The sequence below is a fragment of the Heterocephalus glaber genome, unplaced genomic scaffold, assembly GCF_053883595.1.
Source record: "Heterocephalus glaber isolate CG9 unplaced genomic scaffold, H.glaber_assembly_v1.0 deba00001461, whole genome shotgun sequence".
In the NCBI taxonomy this organism is placed as follows: Eukaryota; Metazoa; Chordata; class Mammalia; order Rodentia; family Bathyergidae; genus Heterocephalus; species Heterocephalus glaber.
In genome coordinates, this window is record NW_028258308.1 from 47626744 (window position 1) to 47647772 (window position 21029).

The window sequence follows — 21029 nt, forward strand, 5'->3', positions numbered from 1 at the left end:
CCTCTTTCCCCACAGCCCCACCAGCATTTTTTATTGGTTGATTTCATGATAGCAGCCATTCTTTCTGGAGTGAAGTGGAATCTCAGCATTGTTTTCATTTGCATCTCTCTATTGACCAGTGATGTTGAACATTTTTTCATGTATTTATTTGCTATTTCTACTTCTTTGTCTGAGAAATGTGTGGACTGGGGACCTCAGTAGGGTGTGGGCAGGCCTGCCTGACTGCAGCGGGGTGATTCGGTGTCTTCCACGTGACCTCTCTCATGTTTATTTCTCCACGTCTGTCAGAATATGTATGTCATAGTTTATTGGCCCCACTGGCAAATAGAGACCATATCATTTCACATTTTTCCACCAGCAGTGTTTATTTCCCCAATCGCCATACCTAAACCAAACTTGTCACACATCCCCTTTCTCCTTCATAGACAGAGAAAAGAATGCTAGTGGGAGTCCTTTGTCAGCACAACTTCTGTAACATGGTCACTACCAGTTATGTGTCTGAACTCTCTTGTGCAATGTCCCAGAGAGAAAACATGGCTGAATTGACCACACACCTTCCAGCTTATGCACTCTGCCTTCCTCATGGGTCCATGCATTCAGCTCTGACCCACACAGGGCACCATCCTAGGGACAATGAATATAGTCAAGGTAAATATCATCAGTACTCTGAGGCCCTCAGCTCTTAGTCCTGGGCCTCCAGCTCACACCCATGTGGGGAAGAACATTGTCTTTCATGGAGTCAGTCTAAGATTTGCACTGGGAATTGCCTACAGTATCATCATCAGACCAGATTCCCCTCCTTCCTGGTGATTCTTCATGGGTTTAAAGCATCAGAGACTTGGGTCTCATTTTAGTCTTCAAGTTGTGGAAAGCCAGTTTTTCTAGCACCATTTATGAAAGAGGCTACCTTTCTTCCAGTGAAGGTGTTTGGCCCCTTTGAAAAAGAGAATTTGACTGAGTGTGTTTTTGGATTCTTTCTGCATCTTCTAATCTGCTCCACTGATCCTCAGGTCTGGTTTGTTTTTTTTGTTTTGTTTTGGTTTTTTTGGCCAGTACCATGCTGTTTTTAACACAGGATCTCTGTAATATAATTTCAAATCAGGAAATGTGATATCCCCTGCATTCCTTTGTAGCCCAGAATTGTTTTAGCTATTCTAGACCTCTCTCTTCTGGTTCCAAATAAATTTTAGGAATGATTTCTCTACTTCTGTGTGGTATACTAATGGTATTTTGATAGGATTGCATTAAATGTGTGTAACAATTTTATCAGCATGGGCATTTTCACTATGTTGATTCTCCGTACCCTGGAGCAAGGGATGGCTTTCCATTTTCTGGTATCCTCTTCAATCTCCTACTTTACAGTACTGTAATTTTCAATGTAAAGATCTTTTACTGACTTTTTGAGATTGATTCCTAAAAGTCTTTCATTTTTTTCACTATTCCGCTTCTGAGTACCTTCCCCAAAGACTTAAAAGCATCAAACCACAGTGATATATGTGCACCCATGTTTATAGTGGCACAATTTATAACAGTTAAAACTTGGAAATAGCCCTAATATGTTTCAACTGATGAATGGATAAAAAAAGATGTGGTTATTTTATATAATGGAGTACTATTCAATCATAAAGAAGGACAATCTTGAGACATTTCTGGGCACATGGATCCACCTTGAGAACATATTCTTAAGCAAAATAAATTGAACACACAAGTATAAATATCGCATTGTCACTCTGGTATGAGAAACCAACAGTGTAAGTAATGACCAAATAAAATAACAGATGTGGTGAAATAGGAGATGCTTTATTAATAATTAAAATGATTTATGTGAAAAAGAACATATTATTAGGAAATGAGCTGAGAGATAGATTGGGAAATGAAATATATTCTTTTAAAATTATGATATACAGTATTTACTACTTTTATTCTTTAATCATTTTTGTTATAAAAATTATTTTTTCAAAAATTGTTTTTACATTTTATTTATTAATATCTACTTTTATTACATTAAAATATAAAACATTAAAAAGCATTGGCAACATTCAGTTTCCTGTTGGAATTGAAATGAACTTATTTTTCCATTTTTAGTTAAGAACTGAAGTTGATAATACTGGATTCCAAATTGCATTGTCATCATTTGCTAGAAATAAAGTGTGAAAGGAGAATGTAGATTTAGAGGAAGGCAGTGAGTGCCTTTAGAAATTGAGAAAAATGGGTCTTCAAAATTTTAAATTTGGTCAGAATGAAAAAATTTTAGAACTGACTCTTTGCAATGAAAGGAAACAAGAATGAAGTTGTGCTAAATCCATCAAACTGTCTCTCCATTTTGAGTGTAAGTGAGCATTTATTTACCCCACAATGTACTGAGTGCTTAGGAAGCCCCTGGTGAAGAGTGGTAAGCAGAAACTCTCCGATTTTTCATTTTCTTCTTTTGCAAATTTGTGCAGCACATGAAGGAGATGATGCCTCATTTTCAAAAATAAGAAACACTGCCTTTTCCATATTATTATGGTATCAGCCTACAGTTCCTTGTGATAAGAAATTTCCACATCACTAGAGTTGAGAGAAACAAGTGCTTCACTTCTGCCTTTCTGCAATCTCGGGGTTGAGTTAGTCAGCACACAGGCAAATCCTCAGTGCTCATACTCATGTTTTTGTCCCCTGTTCAACAGCAGCTCTCCAGGTCTGGATTGTCACTGTCCCCACTAGGGACACACCATTCACTGCCCCTGCCCAACTTTGGATAAGCAAGGCTTTCTCCATTCACTTTCCACATATTTTTCTTTACATCTGTCATCAGATAATGAGAATTTTCATGGAAATGCTTACTTTTGCTCAGAAAAGACCTTTTAATCAGAGTAGAAAGTAGAAAATGAGTTGGAATTTTATAGATATCATTACTGAACTCTGGGCAGAGCTTTTAGCTCTGTAACTCCTGTAGAATTTAATGACGTAAAACCCAGGTCTGTCTCCTGGAAAATACAAACTTGCCCCACCTTCCTTTGAGGGATGAAAGGACCTCTGCATATCTACAGAAAAATTTTCAAATTATTTATTGTTCTTAGCTACAATAAGAGTTTTGAAAAGAGGATCAAATTTGCAATATATTTTAAAAGTATGCCTTCAGAGTGTCTTATTATAAATGAAGTAAAATATTTGGAAACTGGACAGTATGCCTAGTTTAAATTAATGTAAATTCTTTTTTTGTTTCTGGTTAAACCTGATCATTATAGATATTCTTGTTATTTGGGTTAGTTTATTAAGCTTAATATATAAAATTGTGCAATTAATATGTTAATACAAGTGATGACCACAATACAAATATTTAAATTTTTAAAACATAATTACAGTCAAATACACATTGTCATTAATCCTCATCAAAATCCTTTCCCATGCTTCAAATCCACTTATTGCATTGATACTGTCAGTACTGAAGTAGATCTGGAAGGCCTCTGCTTGACTGTATTTGTGAGGTAGGGTGAAAAATAGAGAGAATTCTGCTACCCAGTACCATCCAGAGGAAAGTCAGGCTCCTAAAACATGGCAGGGTTTTCGTCCACTTTCTTCACCAGATCTGGCACCATTCACATTTAAGCTCTTCTCCAAAGTCAAAATAAACAGGAAGGGTAAACTTTCGGAATCAATTCAGGAAATGAATGTGGCCAAAATAAAAATAGGATGAAAGAGGCTTTCCAGATCTGCTTCAGAAAATGGCAACAATGATGGGATGAGTGTGTTTGAATGAGGAGAATTTGAGCAGGGTTTATGACAAGGTGTTTTTTAGTGCAATACGAATATTTTTTAAATTTAACCATTTAAGAAACTAATTAATCATACCTCCGATTCCTGAGTTCACAAAGTTTTCCACATTTTCCATTTCATTTCTCCATGTTCATAAAACATTGTCCTCACATTAATAAACCATATAGGTTCATTATGTTGATGAAGCAGAAGCAAAAAAACCCCATTATGATCTAGAATACTTATACTATTAGAATACTCATATTACTAGAATAATTACAGTAACAAATTTTAAAGATTTAAATCATACCAATTTATGTCCTGAGACCTTGGCATTAAATATTTTTCATGTGAAATCAACTTCTGAACATACTGAGGAAAACATTTACCTACATTTTCAGAGAGGAGATTTTCTGAGTCACTCTTCCCAGTGACCCCAGCATCTCCTTGTTCCTCAGGCTGTAGATCACAGGGTTGAGCACTGGGGTGAGGATGGTGTAGAAGACAGCCACCATCTTGTCCTCTGCTGGAGACCAGTAGGCCTTTGGGCAGAGATAAGTGTAAGCAAAGGGTGCAATGTAGAAAGTCACCACAGTGAGGCAGGTGTTGCAATTGGAATAGGCCTTGTTCCTGCCTTCCCATGAGCACATGTGGTAGACAGCAAGGAGCACTTTGCCATAGGAACCCAAGATAACAAGGGAAGGGAACAGGAGAAAGATGGTGGTGCTCAGAAAAACAGCATACTCATGGATTCTGTTGGCCCTACTGGCCAGAGTCAGCATGGCTAGGACATTGCAGAAGAAATAATTGATGGCTCTGGACCTGCAGTAAGGAATATGGAGGACATAGACTGTGTAAGGACAGCAGTTGACAGCACCCATTGCCCAGGATCCCAGGATCATGAGCACACACACGCTTCTGTTCACGTGGATGGGGTAGTTCATAGGGAAGCAAATAGCCACATAATGGTCATAGGACATAGACATCAGGATCAGTCCTTCTGAACCTGCTAAGGTCAGGAAGAAGAAACTCTGCACCCCACACCCAGTGAAGGAGATGGACTTGTTTCCAAAGAGGATACAAGAAGCCATCTGGGGAACAGTGGTACAGATGTAAAAGAGATCCATGAAAGAGAGCTGGTTGAGCAGGAAGTACATGGGTTTGTGGAGCTGGGCATCCAGGAGGATGAGCAGGACCATGCATAGATTGTCAGCCAGGGCCATCAGGAAGATAAAGATAGTGAGAGTGAAGAGGAAAAGGCCAAGGCTTGGTGGGGGAAACAGGCCAAGGAGGATGAAGTCTGTAGAGGTCTCATTGTAATTTTCCACGGAGTATAAGTATGGTTTACCCTAAAAAGAAATGCAACAGTCAATAGGCAAAGATCATTATTAACGTTGCCAAATTTCCTACTATAATTAGCTTGTGATTTGTTCATTAATTTTAACGTTTTGAAATGAAGAATCAATTTTGAAAAAGTAAATGTCATTTTCATTCTAAGACGCTACTATTTTATGAAACAACTATGTATGATTTAAGAGTTTTATAAAAACATTAAAATTCACAGAACAATTATAGTTTAATAAAACTGCAAGTGATATCAATGCTTTACTGCCTCATAATGACTTACACAACATCAAGTTCTCTTTTATGTTCAAAATATATGCTTTAAAATCCTTGTAAAAGTGCATATTTTAGTCTGGTCTATATTATGAATAAAGTTTAATACACTCACATATAATTTTATTCTAAAATATTTATTTTTCAGGCTTATTCTTAGTATTTCATAGGAAAAGCACTCATTTTAATGAAATACATATCATTTTTGTTAGTCTTTGCCCCAAAACTACCTTGTCCAAATTGCTTTTGGTCAGATATCACTATAAGACTCTTTGGTTCAGATAACTAGATAATGTTCTTCTTGTCATGCACCTTTGTATGAAGTGTCAGTGATTCATACTTATTTACAGTGTTGATCATCACTGTTCCTCTTTAACTTCTTCCTCCACATCCAAATGTATACCAAGCACACTGAAAGACATTCAGCATGAGCAATCATTTGAGAAATGTATGTTAGAATTACAAGGGGACACCATTGCACATTCAGCAGGAAAGTCCTCATTAAAGAGCCAAATAAAGCAGAAAATATTTCTTGACAAAGACATAAAGAAATTGAAAATCTTTGTCCATTTTGGGGAGAACTAGAAATAGTACTGTCACCATGGAAAATAGTATAGTGATCACTCAAAAAATGGAAAGAATTTGAATACAATCTAGTACTCCATGTTTGGATTTGTATTACAGCTATTTTTTTAAATTAAAATAGAGTTTATTAGATTTTCTTTTAATATAAACATGAAAAAAACCACATTAAGTTGTAGCATTCTTTTTGAAATAAAATCAATACTTAAATCTCCAAGCTTGACACTCCATGAACAATTCTTTTGTAATATGTCATATGCCATTATTTAAGCATTTATGTCTTAAAAAAATGATGGAACCTGAAGCACTCAATGTAAAATGGGAAGCTCTGCTATGCTGAGAGGAAGTATTCCTGGCCAGAAGGGCTGTGTTTACAGGCAAGATTCCTAGGATTAACTGGCGTGGTACTGCACGCCTGTAATCCCAGCACTTTCGAGGCTCAGGCAGGAGGATCAAAGTTGAGTTTGAGGCCAGCCTGGGCTAGATAGTGAGACCTTGTCTCAAAACAAAACAAAAACCAAGAAACCTAGCATTACACTTGATAAGGTTAAGAGAAATAGACTTTGTGTAACTGGAAACACTAATCTTTAATACTTCACATTTAGGTAACATTGTAAATCTGCTAAAATTACTCTCTGCCCTTCAAATTGTGAAGTGTTCCTAAGGTTCATTTTAAGTTCTCTCAAATAGGTCTTGAAACAGGGCTCCTTTATTCAGATTTAAGGTGGAGACTTTTAAAAGAAAGATGCATTATCACCTGCTATCAAGTCCAATTTCTTTGCATTTACCACATGTGAATTAACACTGTTCTTCATAATCTACCAAACCCACAGGAAAAAAATTAGGTGATCAAAGCAGATAGAGCACAGCTGTGAAAGGACTACTTTGAAGATTGAGGACAGTTCTGTAGAGAAAGAAAGTATCCCCCAAATGAGTGTAATTTTAAGCTTTGGTACCCATACCAATAGAAGTGTAGGCACTACAAAATTATATAACATCATTTGAAAGTTCTAATGGCTCAAAGCCAAGATACACATCCAAGTCAGTCTGACTCACCACTGCCGCACTCGGCTGGCCAAGGGCATTGGAGGCAGACACTTATAAGAGACTGGAACAAACAAAAGGCAAATATTACATATTTATAAAATTAAAACTTTCAAATCATGTTTTGCATGTGTTTGTAGTGTTTATACTCCTGCTGCAGTGCCATGGACGGCCCAAGCACATTATTACTCTATACACATATTACACAAACTTTTGGACACTTTGTATCTTACTATCTGCTATTTATCAGTACAACATGTGGGTTGGCATTATGGAAATACAGTAAGTCCCCAACTTATGAACGATTTCTGTTCCAGGAGAATTGTTCATAAATTGGATTCATTCATAAGCTGACAAAGTGAGGTAATTTTTTTGTGTGTGGGGGGTACTGGGGATCGAACTCAGGACCTTGCACTTGTGAAGATGCGAGCACCACTGAGCTAAATCCCCATCCCCCAAAGTGAGTCTTATACAGTAACCTGTGAAAAGGTTGCAACTCAAATGTTAAATCAGGGACTTACTGTATCTTTTAATACATTTAACAAGTGGAAAATGATCAGAAAATGAGAGGCACCATTAATAGCTGACAAGAGATGTAGACCCATTCAGTGTAGACAGTCAATAACTGGTATCTTTTTGTGACCTCAAACATGCCAAGATGTTAGTAAGTAGTGCTTGCAAAGATTACGAATGACAAGTGTTATCCAGCAGATTTTTTGGTTTAACATGTTCACAACAAGGCCCTAATTTGTATGTCTTGCTGCTGAGTGGCTTGAATCACCACTGGTGATATTTGCAGGATTGTCCCATTCATAACTATCGTTTCTACCACCAGCGGTACAAGCCGCCCAACGGGACAGTCATGCAAGTACCGCCAGTTGTTCAAGTGAGTGTGAACATCTTAAACTGACTGCCAATAATGACTAGCAGCTTCCATGGTACAGGAGAAAGGGAGAACCTTTAATAACCTAGCAATGCTACCATCTACTTATAAATGGCTTCATGAGTGTTGAGTCTCATGTTTTTGGCTGGGTGTTGTAGCTTAGTGGCCGAGAGCTAGAGAGCTTGCCCAGCACATTGCTAGGCCCTGGGTTCTGTTTCCAGTACTGTGTAATTGGAAAAAAAAAAAAGAGCCCCATGATTTAATGGTAATACTCCATTGATTCTGAAGGCATATGCAGCAATATGGACAGGGGTAACAGGAAACACATCAAAGTTACATTGTTAGTGTCTTTAAAGTCTAAAAATTTAAAGTAGTAATTTAAGAAACCTCACACATTTCACAGCTATTGGCCTACAAATTAAGCAGGTATTTCTGTGTGAGTTGGGAGCTTCTGCTTTGGAGTGATTTTTTTTTTAACTGTTTACATTAAGAAAGACAGAAGGTGTGTTGTTGCTTTGACAAAATCCCATTCTCTCTATGGAGTGCAACTGTCATTGTCCAGGAGTCTCTTGAATTCAGGGTCTTTCCTTTTGGTGAAAATACTAACTTTGCTGATTTTTGAGCAGGAGAGGTGGTATTTCTCCAGTCTATGGATGAGGGGTTCGTGATTTTATTATCCTTCATTTCTCCCTCTTAAGAGCGGATAGCATTAGAGTGCTGAACACCAATGAAATTGTCAGCACTCAAAGATCTTCGTATTGCAGCTCTACCCAAGTCTTTGTCTTCACACAATCTTGAAATGGCCTCTAGGTTCTGTGCTCTCTCTTTGCTGAGAGGAGCAAACAGAAAGTTGACGTTATTGTCATCTGCTAAGGAGCGTAGGTCGAAGTAGTATTTGGCATTAACACTAGCAGGAACATTAATATTAAACTGGAGTATCTCCAAGAAGTGCCTTTCCATCTCATTCATGTCCTCAACTGTAATGTCCTTGAGGATCTGGCAGTAGTCCACAATCCACACAGCCTGATCGTCCCAAACCTTGGAGGCAAGAAGAATGGCTCCCAAAACAATTCTTTTCCAGTTAGTGGGACAAATGTCAATCTCAGCATAAGTTAAAAACCTTTCTAAGTAAACCAAAGTTACTATTACACATTCAGCTGTTAGCTGTGCGGCACTAAAGAGGGTACGAACAAATCTGTAAATAAATTTGTGTTCAGGGTCATGCTTAAAGTACTCCTCTGGAACCTTCTCTCATGTGAGTGGATGTGACCGCTCATCGAAAATCTCCAGGGATCTATTTGCATCTCTGTTCTTTATGTGGTAATATATTGCTAAGGTCACACATTTTATTGTGGTTCTAAGATTAGGCTGGCTGACTGTGCTGTCATCTAGAAATATTGTTGAGCATGAGCTATACTTTTTAGTAAGCTGCCCTGGAGATACATGGTTTAAATGGTTGCTCTTCCTCTTTTCACGCACATCCGTTTGAGATTTGCTCAGGAAAATTGTGCTGGCCCTTGGATGGCCAGGAGGGTTTGACTCCAAAGCTAAATCTTCGGGCATCTCCTGGTCGCTGATGTGCTGCAGGTGGTGGCCCATGCCAGCGCCCAGATCCAACTCCCAGGGTTCCACGGCCGCTGGCGCCTGCGCTACCCCCACCGCCACAGCGTCGCCAGCCGCCGCCAAGCAAGTCTCAGACTCATAGTTGGTCTCTGGCGGCTCCTTGCGCCCGCCCAGCTTGGGGCTGGCACTGGGGGACATGCAACAGGTCAGCGTGTTCCCCATGGGCGCCGGCGCGCCTCTCCGCCCTCGCCAGTGCCTCACGTCGCTCCGACCCAGTGGCACTCGGCGGGCGCCCCCTCCCCCAAAAATGGCGCGAGCAGCCCCCGGTTATGCCAGGGCTTCTCCGCGCGCGCCGCCAGCCCGCCCGCCGACCGCCCGCCCCGCTGTCCGGCCCCGGGCAGGGCTCCGGCCTCTGCCGCGCCGCCACCTCCACAGCCACCGCCGCCCCCTCAGAGCAGACTAGACTGGGAGGGCGGCAACCAACCAGGCTTATTTAAAAGGGGTGGGGACCCGACTAGCGCCGAGAAACACAGCCACTGCCGGCCTATTACAGCTATTTTTATAGCCATTTTCAATGAGCATAATTCACAATGTGCACAAGGCAGAAACAACTTCATTGGTAATCCACTGATGAATGCATAAACCAAATGGGCCATGTATATGCACTGGAATAGTTAGCTTTTCAAAGGGAACAATTATTGACACATGCTATAAAATGGATAAACACTGATAACATTGTCCCAAGTGAAATAAGCCAACCACAAAAGGACAAATATTGACTAAATTCACATCATGAAGAGTCACCCTGGTCAAAATCTCAGAACTAGATGGTGAGATGGGGGTCTTCAGGGGCTGGGGGAGTAGAGAGAAGGAGAGGTGTTATTTAGTGATTGTACACATGTAGTTCAGCATGATAGAATATTTCTGGAAATGTATGGAGGCAATAAATACACAATGGTATGAATGTACTTAGTTCTGCAGAACTATGCACATGGAAATGATTAAAATAGCAAAATTTTCCTAAATATCTTAACCCAAACTAAAACTCTCTTAAATGTATGAAGTTATTCTAAATGTAGATTCACAATGTATATTTTAATGTAAATAAAGTAGTATCTTGAGGCATGTTGGAAAAATTTATCTTCCATTATTGTTTAATAGATGGTAATTTGCAAAAAAGTATTAGAACAGATTATTTTTATAAATTTGATTCAAATCAATATCAGAGTAGACTGATACAATCATGTTTAATTTACATAAGAAATTTCAATTCTGCAGTAGAAAGTATGTTATTGGAAATTACTGATGCACTAGACACTACAGTAACTTCTGTCCCCTGTTGCTGGAACAGTCCTGTCAGTGACACACTGTCCATCAGATGGTCAGTTACCCTGACTTCAGAGTTGGAAAAGGAGCAAGGGACTTAAAAAAAATACCATGTCAGATCTGAAATGTGACACTGCACCTCAGGAATGCCGGTCAACATCTCTCTGCTTCTCCACACCCAAGTGGACAAGAGCCACAATACAGCACCATATTGTGTTGTGCACTTAAAATTCATGTTCCTGACACTGGAGCAGCCTTGGGCATCCAGCATTTATTTCAATAGGTAAAAGAATGTTTTCATACAAAAATAAAGCTCTCTCTATATATGAACCCTATTTTGAACATTTCCGCTTACTTTGATTTTCTTATATGCCCTTCAATTTGTTTAATGTGGACATCAGCAGTGCCAACATTTACACTGAAGGAGAGAGCAGGCAGGAACACTCAGAGGACAGAGTTGGGCAGCAAAGCAGCAGAGACTTTGGGTCAGGATTCTGTTCTGCCTGAGAGGAGAGATGGAGGCAGGTACTTTACTGACTGTCCTCACATGCTGTCCCCAGGGGTGTGATAGTGTCTGTCCAGGACTGAGGTGGATTTAACCCTAACAGTAGTCCCTTCAGGGTGACACATCCCACAACATTTTACAGATGAGAAAACTGAGATGCAGAGATGGTAACTGAACTGTCCTAGCACGCTAGTTATGAAGGTATACACACACATGAAATATATACAGATTCTGTGTGTAAGAATAATGCCTTGCACACATGTCCCACTACTTAAGTATACATGTTGAAACACATAAGAACATATATTTTTGCAAGTAAATACAAATGTATTTCAACATGGTTTAGAAGTCTGATTATTTTTCTAATATCTTTAAATACTGATCCTGAAATAAGTCCACATTGTAATAATGAAAAACAAGAAGAAAAGAAGGAAAATTCATTGAAATATTAATTTGCTACAGTTGATATAGGATTGAGAAAGGATGTGAAAATCACCAAGGCTCAGGTAAAATTATTTTAGTGTTTAATACTTTGGCATCTTGTTGTGTATCATTTATCACCTGGTTTTACTGGTGTTCCACTTGAATCTGAAACAAATATAAAATCTTACTAGAAAAATGCTGTTTGGACAAAAGAAAATGAAAATTTGTGCTTTATTCCCAGGGATGAGATGGCCCTAGAAGGAGAATTTGATTACAGATAAACAACTTTACAATCCACAGTGTCAATCATGTACATGTGTGGCCCGCATGTAAAAATGAATTCTCTGTTACCATTTGAAGTCAAAGTGCATCAGTTCATTGCATAGACCTCTTTTAATGCTTTCTATTTAGAGTAGAAAATGAGACACTCTAAGGCATTTCTTAGGATTCTCATATTAGTAAAATACATAGATTTCCCCCATGTAACATCCTTGTCTGAGCAGGAATAAGAGAACCACAGACCCTTGAGTCACTGGTGCCCATGGAGGGACCAAGTGATAGATCTGGGAAGCAAGGAGCGGTGCCCCCCCAGAGTCTGCACTGTGCAGTTTTCACTTCAGCACAGGCTCCCCCACTCTGCTCCCTGTTGATCAGAGGATTCTCAGAGAGGGATCGTATACAGCAATGCTGCTTTCACTGCACCTGTTCTGATCATTTTCAGAGGTGGAACAAGTCTCTGAATTTACCCAGAGACTCTAAATTTCACTTTGTAGCAAGAAATCCCAGAGTCCACTTTTAAAAGCCTCTGAATGAAGTAAGTTGTCAAGCATTTAAATACTAAATAAATAAACACATATTTCTCAAGTTCATGGCACAGTCTCACTGGTTTTTCAGAAATCTGCATCAGGTTTCTCTTCTCCTGATGCTTGCAACACCCAAGTGCTCCTGAGTGACCATGCACTGCCCCACCTGCCTGGTGAAGGTCTAAGCTCTCTAACCCTGAGAATGAACTCGGTCTTACTGGCAGGGCTTTGGTATCATCAATTCTGGAAAGCCACCACAGTCCTTACACAAACCTGGCCATACCTGAGTCTGGACCACTGAGAGATGTTCTGCACTGAGCTCAGCACACTTGGATTCACATCATTGTGAAGTGAGCTCTGTAGAATCTCAGGTGGCAGAGGGGAGTTCGTGAGGAGAGCACTCACAGTGTGTGGGGAGCTCTCCTGGGTCCCCTTCTATGTGGGCATTTTACCACAGATTCATGAAGATGAGCAAACACTGCAGAGCTCCAGATTATTCTCCTTGCTTAGGAATAAATGACCTCATTGCATAAGTACATAATATTTTTTTCAATATTTAAAATGGTATAAAAAACTGTTTCAGTGTTGATCAAATTTAAAGTACCCAGTAATAATTTTCTGTGTTTGAGTGTCTCTAAATGCAAAGTTCCACAGTGACAGATTAGCATTTATACAGAAGCAGGTAAGTGATGGAAAGACATCTCATGGATACATAAAAAGTCATTACCTAAGTCAGTCCCTTGATTTTTTTTTGAGAATTTTTATTCATCTACATTGTATACATCACCAGATAAAGTTCAGGTTTAAACATTGATCTAATTCTAGCCTTGACCTCTAGAAAGGTAAACTTGGGCTGCTCAGGTCTCTCTGAGTCTGCAGAGACACAAATGTGGATGCCTACAGGCTGCCCATGAGAACACATACCTTGCAAACTCAGGGTGTGACTTGGCCAAGGACAGCACAGAACAATGGTGGGGATTTAGAGTATTGCACTAACCTCTCCATCCTCATCAGTATCATTACCATCACAGGTACAAAAATGCTTGCTTTCCACTCTGCTCTTCCAATGCTATAGAATTCAAAGTGTTTTTGTAAATTATGCCTCTTTACTTCTCACTAAAGCTTTTCCAGGTCACTAAAGAAGATATTATTATTATCACTACTGAAACTCTGATTTCTGCACAGAAAATAAAAAATAAATAACTTGTAAAAATTAAGAAAATAAATCACCAATTGGATTTAAATAAAAATTGGACACAGCTTCTATTCATGCAGTTACCTACATCCTACCCAAAGTGTGCTTTTAAAATTTAAAGATTGTGATTATTTCATACATGGTTAATTTTAACCAGTCTAAGTTTTCTTTTACCATAAACCCCATTACATATTTTCATAGTGAAATAATCTTAATAATTTCCAAGAATTTGACTATAACCAGGGAAAATAAAATAGGATGCAGATGACAGTAGTAAGATTACAAAGGTCCAGAGAATGAGTCATTAGTCATGGAAAAAAATAAACAAACCAATCAAAAGCAAAAGAAAATGCAACAAGGAAAGAAGAAATGCACTATTATTCTTACTGTGAATTTGAACTCTAAATGTAGCTTTTTCTTCAAATTTCACTTGAGTCCATGGAGACCATGTGCAATATGCTGTGCTTAGTGTTTCCAATGACACCACCTGCCACCTGCTGTAGAGGACAGCATTGTGATTTTTTTTTGAAGCTTTAGGACCATTTTATTCTGGATAACCACTATAAATCTCCCATTCAGAAAAGTGAACATGCAGCAGGGACTATTCCAAAACAGTTATCAACCCCACCAGGCAGGAATTGTAGTCTCTATGCCCTGGAAGTACAGGAAACCCTTGGTTAGATCTATATACATTACCTGGAACATTCCTTTTGTGTATTCCCCTCCATGACCCTTTGGAGGAATTTCCTTTGTCTTTTATTTTTGAGGTCTACATACGAAGTAGGTATAATCCACTCCCTACTGGTGAAGGTTTAGGAGTCTGGGGATTACTTTAAGGTTGAGTTAGATACAAGATTTTACAGGCCAGAATTGTGATTTCTTGGGAAATACAGTTCCCTTAAAACCTAATACACTTCTGATCTACTTGCTTGCTGTGAGGTTCAGATGCCAGTAATCATTGCCAAAGATCTCATCTACTCATAAATCTCAAGCTAGAAGATTCTGTTCTTTCATTTCCTGGTCACCATGCTCAGCATACCTCTTTCACCCATATTGTTATAGACTTTCTGGAAACCAATGAAACAATATGCTGGAGTGAGAAGGTAGAACCCTTAATCTGTACCTCAGGAGTTGCCCTATTGTCTAATAGGGAACACTTAGTATTAAGTTCTGAGGAAGGCTTGAGGTCATAGTCATCTCTCTGTGTATTTTGTGGTACAAAGTCAGTTGTATTTTTCAAAATGAATTAAACCTTTAAACATAAACCCTCAAAAAAAAAAAAACTCCTAGAAGAAAACATGGGAGAAAAGCTTTGTGACTATTTTCTTTTTCTTTTTTTATCATTGGGAATTGTACCTTTACATAATGCATCTTGGTTCTTATTTTATCCCCATTCCTAGCCCTCCTTTCATACCCTTCACCCTTCCCTATTTACAAAGATTTTATTTCCATTTTTTCCATTTCTCATCATTTTTTCCTTTCCCTTCTTTCCTTTCCCCTGCCCCTCCCACTACCCCTACCCCTTTGGACCTTTTCTTCCTATTTTACATTATTGATTATTCATTCTAATAATTGGTACATTTTACATATACAATATAATGACATTCATCATTGGAAATTTGCATCTTTACATAGTCTCTCTTGGTTCTTATTTTTCACCCTTGCCCAACCCTCCCTTCAACCCCTCTATTCCTCTCTAATTACAAAGATGTTGTTCCTACTTTACAATTTTCTCATATTAATTCCATACCCTTCTATCCTTTCCCCTAGCCATCCCACTTCCTTCCCCTTTGCCGCTTTTCTTCCTATTTCACATTACCTATTATACAGTTAGTCCTTATTTACACTTTCAGTTTCTCACACCAGAGAAACTATTCGGTATTTACAGATGTGTGTCTGATTTATTTCACTTAAGAATATTGCCTCAATGTGCATCCACTTAGCTATAAATGTCTCTAATTTCTCATTTTCTATGGCTGAATAGTACTCCATTTTATTAAAAAACCACATTATCTTTATCCAGTCTCCAGTTGATGGGCATTTGGGCTGTTTCCAAGTTTTAGCTATTACAAACTGCACTGCTATGAACATGGGTGAACATATATCACTGTGGTATGATTCTTTTAATTCTTTGGGGAAGATCCCCAGCAGGGAAATAGCTGGGTCAAATGGGACTTCCAGTCCTAGTTCTTTGAGGTATGTCCATACTGATTTCCTCAGTGGTTGCACCAGTCTACACTCCCACCAGCAGTGGAGCAGGGTTCCTCTTTCCCCACAGCCCCACCAGCATTTGTTATTGGTTGATTTCATGATAGCAGCCATTCTTTCTGGAGTGAAGTGGAATCTCAGCATTGTTTTCATTTGCATCTCTCTATTGACCAGTGATGTTGAACATTTTTTCATGTATTTATTTGCTATTTCTACTTCTTTGTCTGAGAAATGTCTGTTCATTTCAGATGCCCAGTTTTGGATTGGGTCTTTAAATTTGGGAGGTCTGATCTTTTTAAGTTCTTTATAGATTCGAGATAGTAGACCTTTGTCTGAGAAAGAGCAGGTGAAGATTTTTTCCCACATTGTGAGCTGTCTCTTCACACTGCTGGTGGTTTCTCTTGCTGTGCAGAAGCTTTTTAATAAGAAGAGAACCCATTTGTTGATTGTTTGTGCTAGTTCACGGGCAACTGAGGTTTTGTTCATAAAATCTTTTCCTACACCGATGTCTTCAAGGGTTCTACCTAACCTCTGTTCCGACTCGTTCAGAGTTTCTATTTTAATATTTAGATTTTTAATCCATTTTGATTTTAGTTTAGTGCATGGTGAGAGATATAGGTCTAGTTTTAATCTTTGGCAAGTTGAAGCCCAATTTTTCCAGCACCATTTATTAAAGAGGCTATCTTTCCTCCAGTGAGGGTATTTGGCTCCTTTGTCAAAGATGAGATGGCTGAGTGTGTCTGGCATTGTTTCTGCATCTTCTAATCTGTTCCACTGGTCCTCAAGTCTGTTTCTTTGACAGTACCATGCTGTTTTATCACAGTAGCTATGTAGTATAGTTTCAAGTTGGGGATTGTGATACCCCCTGCCATGTCTCTGTTCCCTGGAATTGCTTTTGCTATTCTGGGTCTCTTCTTATTCCAAATGAATTTTTGGATTGTTTTCTCAAGGTCTATCAAGTATGCTGCTGGGATCTCAATTGGAATTGCATTAAATCTATATAGCAGTTTTGGAAGTATGGCCATTTTCACTATATTAATCCTTCCTACCCAGGAGCAGGGGATGTCTGCCCATTTTCTGATATCATCTTCAATCTCTCTTTTTAGAGTGCCATAGTTTTCAGAGAAGAGGTCTTTGATTTCTTTCATTAGGATGATTCCTAGGTATTTCAGTTTTTTGGATGCTATTGTGAAAGGAATTATTTGACCTATTTCTCTCTCAGTGAGTCTGTCATTCGTGTAGAGGAAAGCTATTGATTTTTGTGTGTTGACCTTGTAACCAGCTACTTGACTGAATTTGGTTATTAAGTCTGGAAGACTTTTGATGGAGTTCTTGGGGTCTTCTATATAAAGTATCATGTCATCTGCAAAGAATGACAATTTGACTTCTTCATTACCTATCTTTATTCCTTTTATTTCTTTCTCTTGTCTAATTGCCATGGCTGATGTTTCCAGAACTATATTGAACAAGAGTGGTGATAGTGGACATCCTTGTCTTGTTCCTGATTTTAGTGGGAAGGATTTCAGTTTTTGACCATTTAGTATGATATTGGCTGTTGGTTTTTCATAGATGGCTTCTATCAGTTTGAGGTAGAGACCACCTATTCTAATTTTTGTAGGGTTTTTATCATAAATGCATGTTGGATTTTGTGAAATGCTTTTTCTGCATCTATGGAGATAATCATATGGTTTTTGTCCTTGGCTCTATTGATATAGTGTATTACATTAATTGATTTTCGTATATTGAACCATCCCTACATCCCTGGGATGAATCCCACTTGATCAGGGTGTATGATCTTCTTGATGATCTTCTGCATTCTGTTGCCATTATCTTATTAAGGATCTTTGCATCTATGTTCATTAGTGAGATTGGCCTATAGTTCTCTTTTTCAGTTGGGTCTTTTTCTGCTTTGGGGATCAAGGTGATGCTTGCTTCCAGGAATGAATTTGGGGGTATTGCTTTCCTTTCAACTTCATTGAAGAGTTTAAACAGTAGTGGCAACAGTTCCTCTCTAAATGTCTTGTAGAATTCAGCAGTGAAGCCCTCAGGGCCCGGGCTTTTCTTAGTTAATAAGTTTTAATTACATTTTCAATTTTTAATTGGTTGATATTGGGTTGTTCAGAATTTTTAGGTCTTCTTCGTTCAACTTTGGTAATTCATATGTATCTAGGAATCTGTCCGTTTCTTCTGTGTTGTCCATCTTATTGGCGTATAGGTTCTGGAAGTAGGTATTGATGATCCTCTGGATTTCTGCTGGGTCTGTTGTCATTTCACCTTTTTCATTCCTAATTGCATGGATTTGGGCCTTTTCTTTCCTTTTTGTGACAAGGTTGGCAAAGGGTTTGTCAATTTTGTTGATTCTTTCAAAGAACCAACTCTTGGCTTCATTGATTTTTTGTATGATTCTCTTAGTTTCCATTGCATTTATTTCTCCTCTGATCTTTATAATTTCCTCCCTTGTATGAGCTTTGGGGTTGTCCTCCTCTTCTTTTTCTAGATGCTTGAGGTTCAGCATCAGGTTGTTTAATTGTGCTCATTCTGTTTTCCTAATATGCATATTCACTGCTATGAATTTCACTCGTAAGACTGCTTTCATTGTGTCCCATACATTCCAATATGTTGTATTGTCATTGTCATTTAATTGAAGGAACTGTCTGATTTCTTCTTTAATTTCCTCAGTGACCCATTGGTTATTCAGAAGTGTGTTGTTCAATTTCCACGTGTTTATGAAATTTTTTGAGTTTCTTTTGCTATGGATCTCCAATTTCATCGCACTATGGTCTGATAATATACAGGGAATAACTTCAATTCCTTTGCACTTCCTTAAACATGTTCTATGTGTGAGTATGTGGTCTATTTTTGAGAATGACCCATTTTCAGCTGAGAAGAATGTGTATTCTGATTTTGTGGGGTGGAAGACTCTATAAACATCTGTTAAGTTCATTTGTTCAAGAGTTCGATAGAGTTCTAGTATTTCATTACTTATTTTTAGTCTAGTTGATCGATCTATTTGTGACAGTGGGGTGTTGAGGTCCCCCACTACAATTGTATTAGTGCATATATGACTTTTCATGTCCATTAGTATTTGTTTTATATAGTTGGGTGCACTAGTGTTTGGTGCATAGATATTTATGTTTGTCACCTCTTCCTCTTGGATTCTTCCCTTCACAAGGATGTAGTGTCCTTCTTCATCTCTCTTAATCAGTGTTGGTTTGAAATCTACTTGATCTGCCAAGAGCATAGCTATACCTGCTTTTTTTCAGGTTCCTGTCACATGGAGTATTGTTTTCCCCCCTTTAACTTTCAGTCTATGAGTTTGCTTTTGAATTATGTGTGTTTCTTGTTTGCAGCATATTTTTGGATTTTGCTTCTTGACCCATTCTGTCAGTCTATTTCTTTTGATTGGTGAATTGAGACCATTAAAGTTGATGGCTATAACTGAAACGTATTGACTTGTCATTGCCATGACTTTTTCTTTTTGTTGGGTTCTCCTCCTTTACATTTAATTTCTTGTCATGCCAGATGGGCTCATTCCGCTTTGCTTCCTGGGGTTGTGATCCTCAATGTCTGTTCCTAGCATATTGTGTAAAATTCTTTGGAGTGCTGGTTTGGTATTCACCAAGTTCCTAAGGTGCTCTTTGTCATGAAAGTATCTTATTTCTCCATCCATTTTGAAAGATAGTTTTGCAGGGTACATTAATCTGGGTTGGAGGCTGTTTTCTTTTAGGGCTTGGAATATGTCACTCCAAGCTCTTCTTGCCTTGATGGTTTTTGTTGAGAAGTCTGTTGTGATTCTGATGATCTTTCCTTTGTATGTGATTTGTTTCTTTTCTCTGACTGCTTGGAGAACTTTGTTCTTCTGTTGTGTCTCTGAAATCTTAACAATTATATGCCTATGTGTAGAATTTTTTTGACCAAGTCTATTTTTAGTCCTTTATGCCTCACTTATCTGTAAGTCAAGCTCTTTTCCCTTGTTTGGGAAGTTTTCTGCCATTATTTCTGTGAAGAGATTTTTTTATGTCATCTTCACTCTCTCCTGTTTCTTCATTGAGCCCAATCAGTCTTATGTTATTCTTTTTTTGCATCTTCTAGCAGCTGCTGGATTGATTTCTCATGTTCCCTTATAATTTTGAAGCAATTTTTCTTTTCCTGGTCACTAATTGCAATCTTATCTTCTATATCTGAAATTCTGTCCTCACATTGGCTCATTCTGCTGTGTCAACTTTCAATGGAGTTTTTCATGTCCTGGAAATCTATTTGCATCTGTTTTATGGATTCCATTTGTTTCTTATGTTGGGATTCGATCATGTTCCTCACCTCCTCTCTAGATTTATTAATCATGTCTTGCACTAGGGACATAATTTCTCCTTTTATCTGAGAAATTATTTCTGATTTCATTTTTTTCCAGAGCCTCTTTTGTTGCCAGTTCAGTGGGTCCAGGTGGTTGAGCATCAGAGTGTTCCATCTAATTTCCGTTTTGGGTTGCTTTAGGTGATCTGGAAGTCTGGTTTTGAGACTTATTTACATGTTTTCTCATTTTGACTGGGCCAGGGGCCTGTTAGCGCCTGCACGGATTACCTCCTCTGAGCTGGGTGAGGTGGGACAGGGCAGGGAGCAGCACTAGGGATGGTGACCCAAAAGCCCTTTTCTGTGGGCTGGGAGCTGCTGGAGGGATGGTGGCTGGGAAACCCCTTCCTCTGGACCAGAAGGAGTGGGATGGTGGCTCAGAAGCCCCTCCCTCTGGGCCAGGAGTGGTGGGAGTGATGGTGGCCTGGAAGCCCCTTCCTCTGGGCCAGGAGCAGTGGGACAGAAGGTGGCCCAAAAGCCCTTTCCTCTCAGCTGGGAGCAGCAGGAGGGATGGTGACTGGGAAGCTCCTTCCTCCGGACCAGGAGCAGTGGGACGATGGCTCAGAAGCCCCTACCTCTGGGCCGGGCACAGTGGGACTCAGTACCTTGGTCTGGTGATCTGGTGTCCTCTGTGCCTTTGTAGTGTGGAACCAGGTGGCTGCCTGTCTGCAGCGGGGTGATTCGGTGTCTTCTGTGCAACTCAGGACCTTGGTAGGGTGTGCACAGTCCTGCCCATCTGCAGCGGGCCAACTTGGCATGTGTTCTGCGTGACTGGGGACCTGCCTATCTGCAGCG

At 39.1% G+C, this 21029-nt stretch overlaps 1 protein-coding gene and 1 pseudogene across 1 annotated transcript; both read right to left on the reverse strand.

Annotated features, from left to right (window-relative positions):
* Positions 1 to 4127: 4127 nt before the first annotated feature.
* LOC101697493 (olfactory receptor 2L3) lies at positions 4128 to 8548 on the reverse strand. Its single transcript, XM_013067878.3, has 2 exons — positions 8468 to 8548; positions 4128 to 5087 (listed from the first exon to the last, which is right to left on the reverse strand). The coding sequence occupies exons 1-2, from the start codon at positions 8546 to 8548 to the stop codon at positions 4128 to 4130; spliced, it is 1041 nt and encodes a 346-aa protein (XP_012923332.3).
* On the reverse strand, positions 7978 to 9649 carry LOC101697868 (cyclin-Y-like protein 1 pseudogene; annotated as a pseudogene).
* Positions 9650 to 21029: the final 11380 nt, after the last annotated feature.

Excerpts from the sequence above, each read along its gene's own strand:
- LOC101697493 (XM_013067878.3), bottom strand. The coding sequence starts at position 8,548 with ATGAAGGATAATAAAATCACGAACCCCTCATCCATAGACTGGAGAAAT. Across the intron at positions 5,088-8,467 it reads CTCAAAAATCAGCAAAGTTA|GGTAAACCATACTTATACTC; the intron begins GTATTTTCACCA and ends ATTTCTTTTTAG.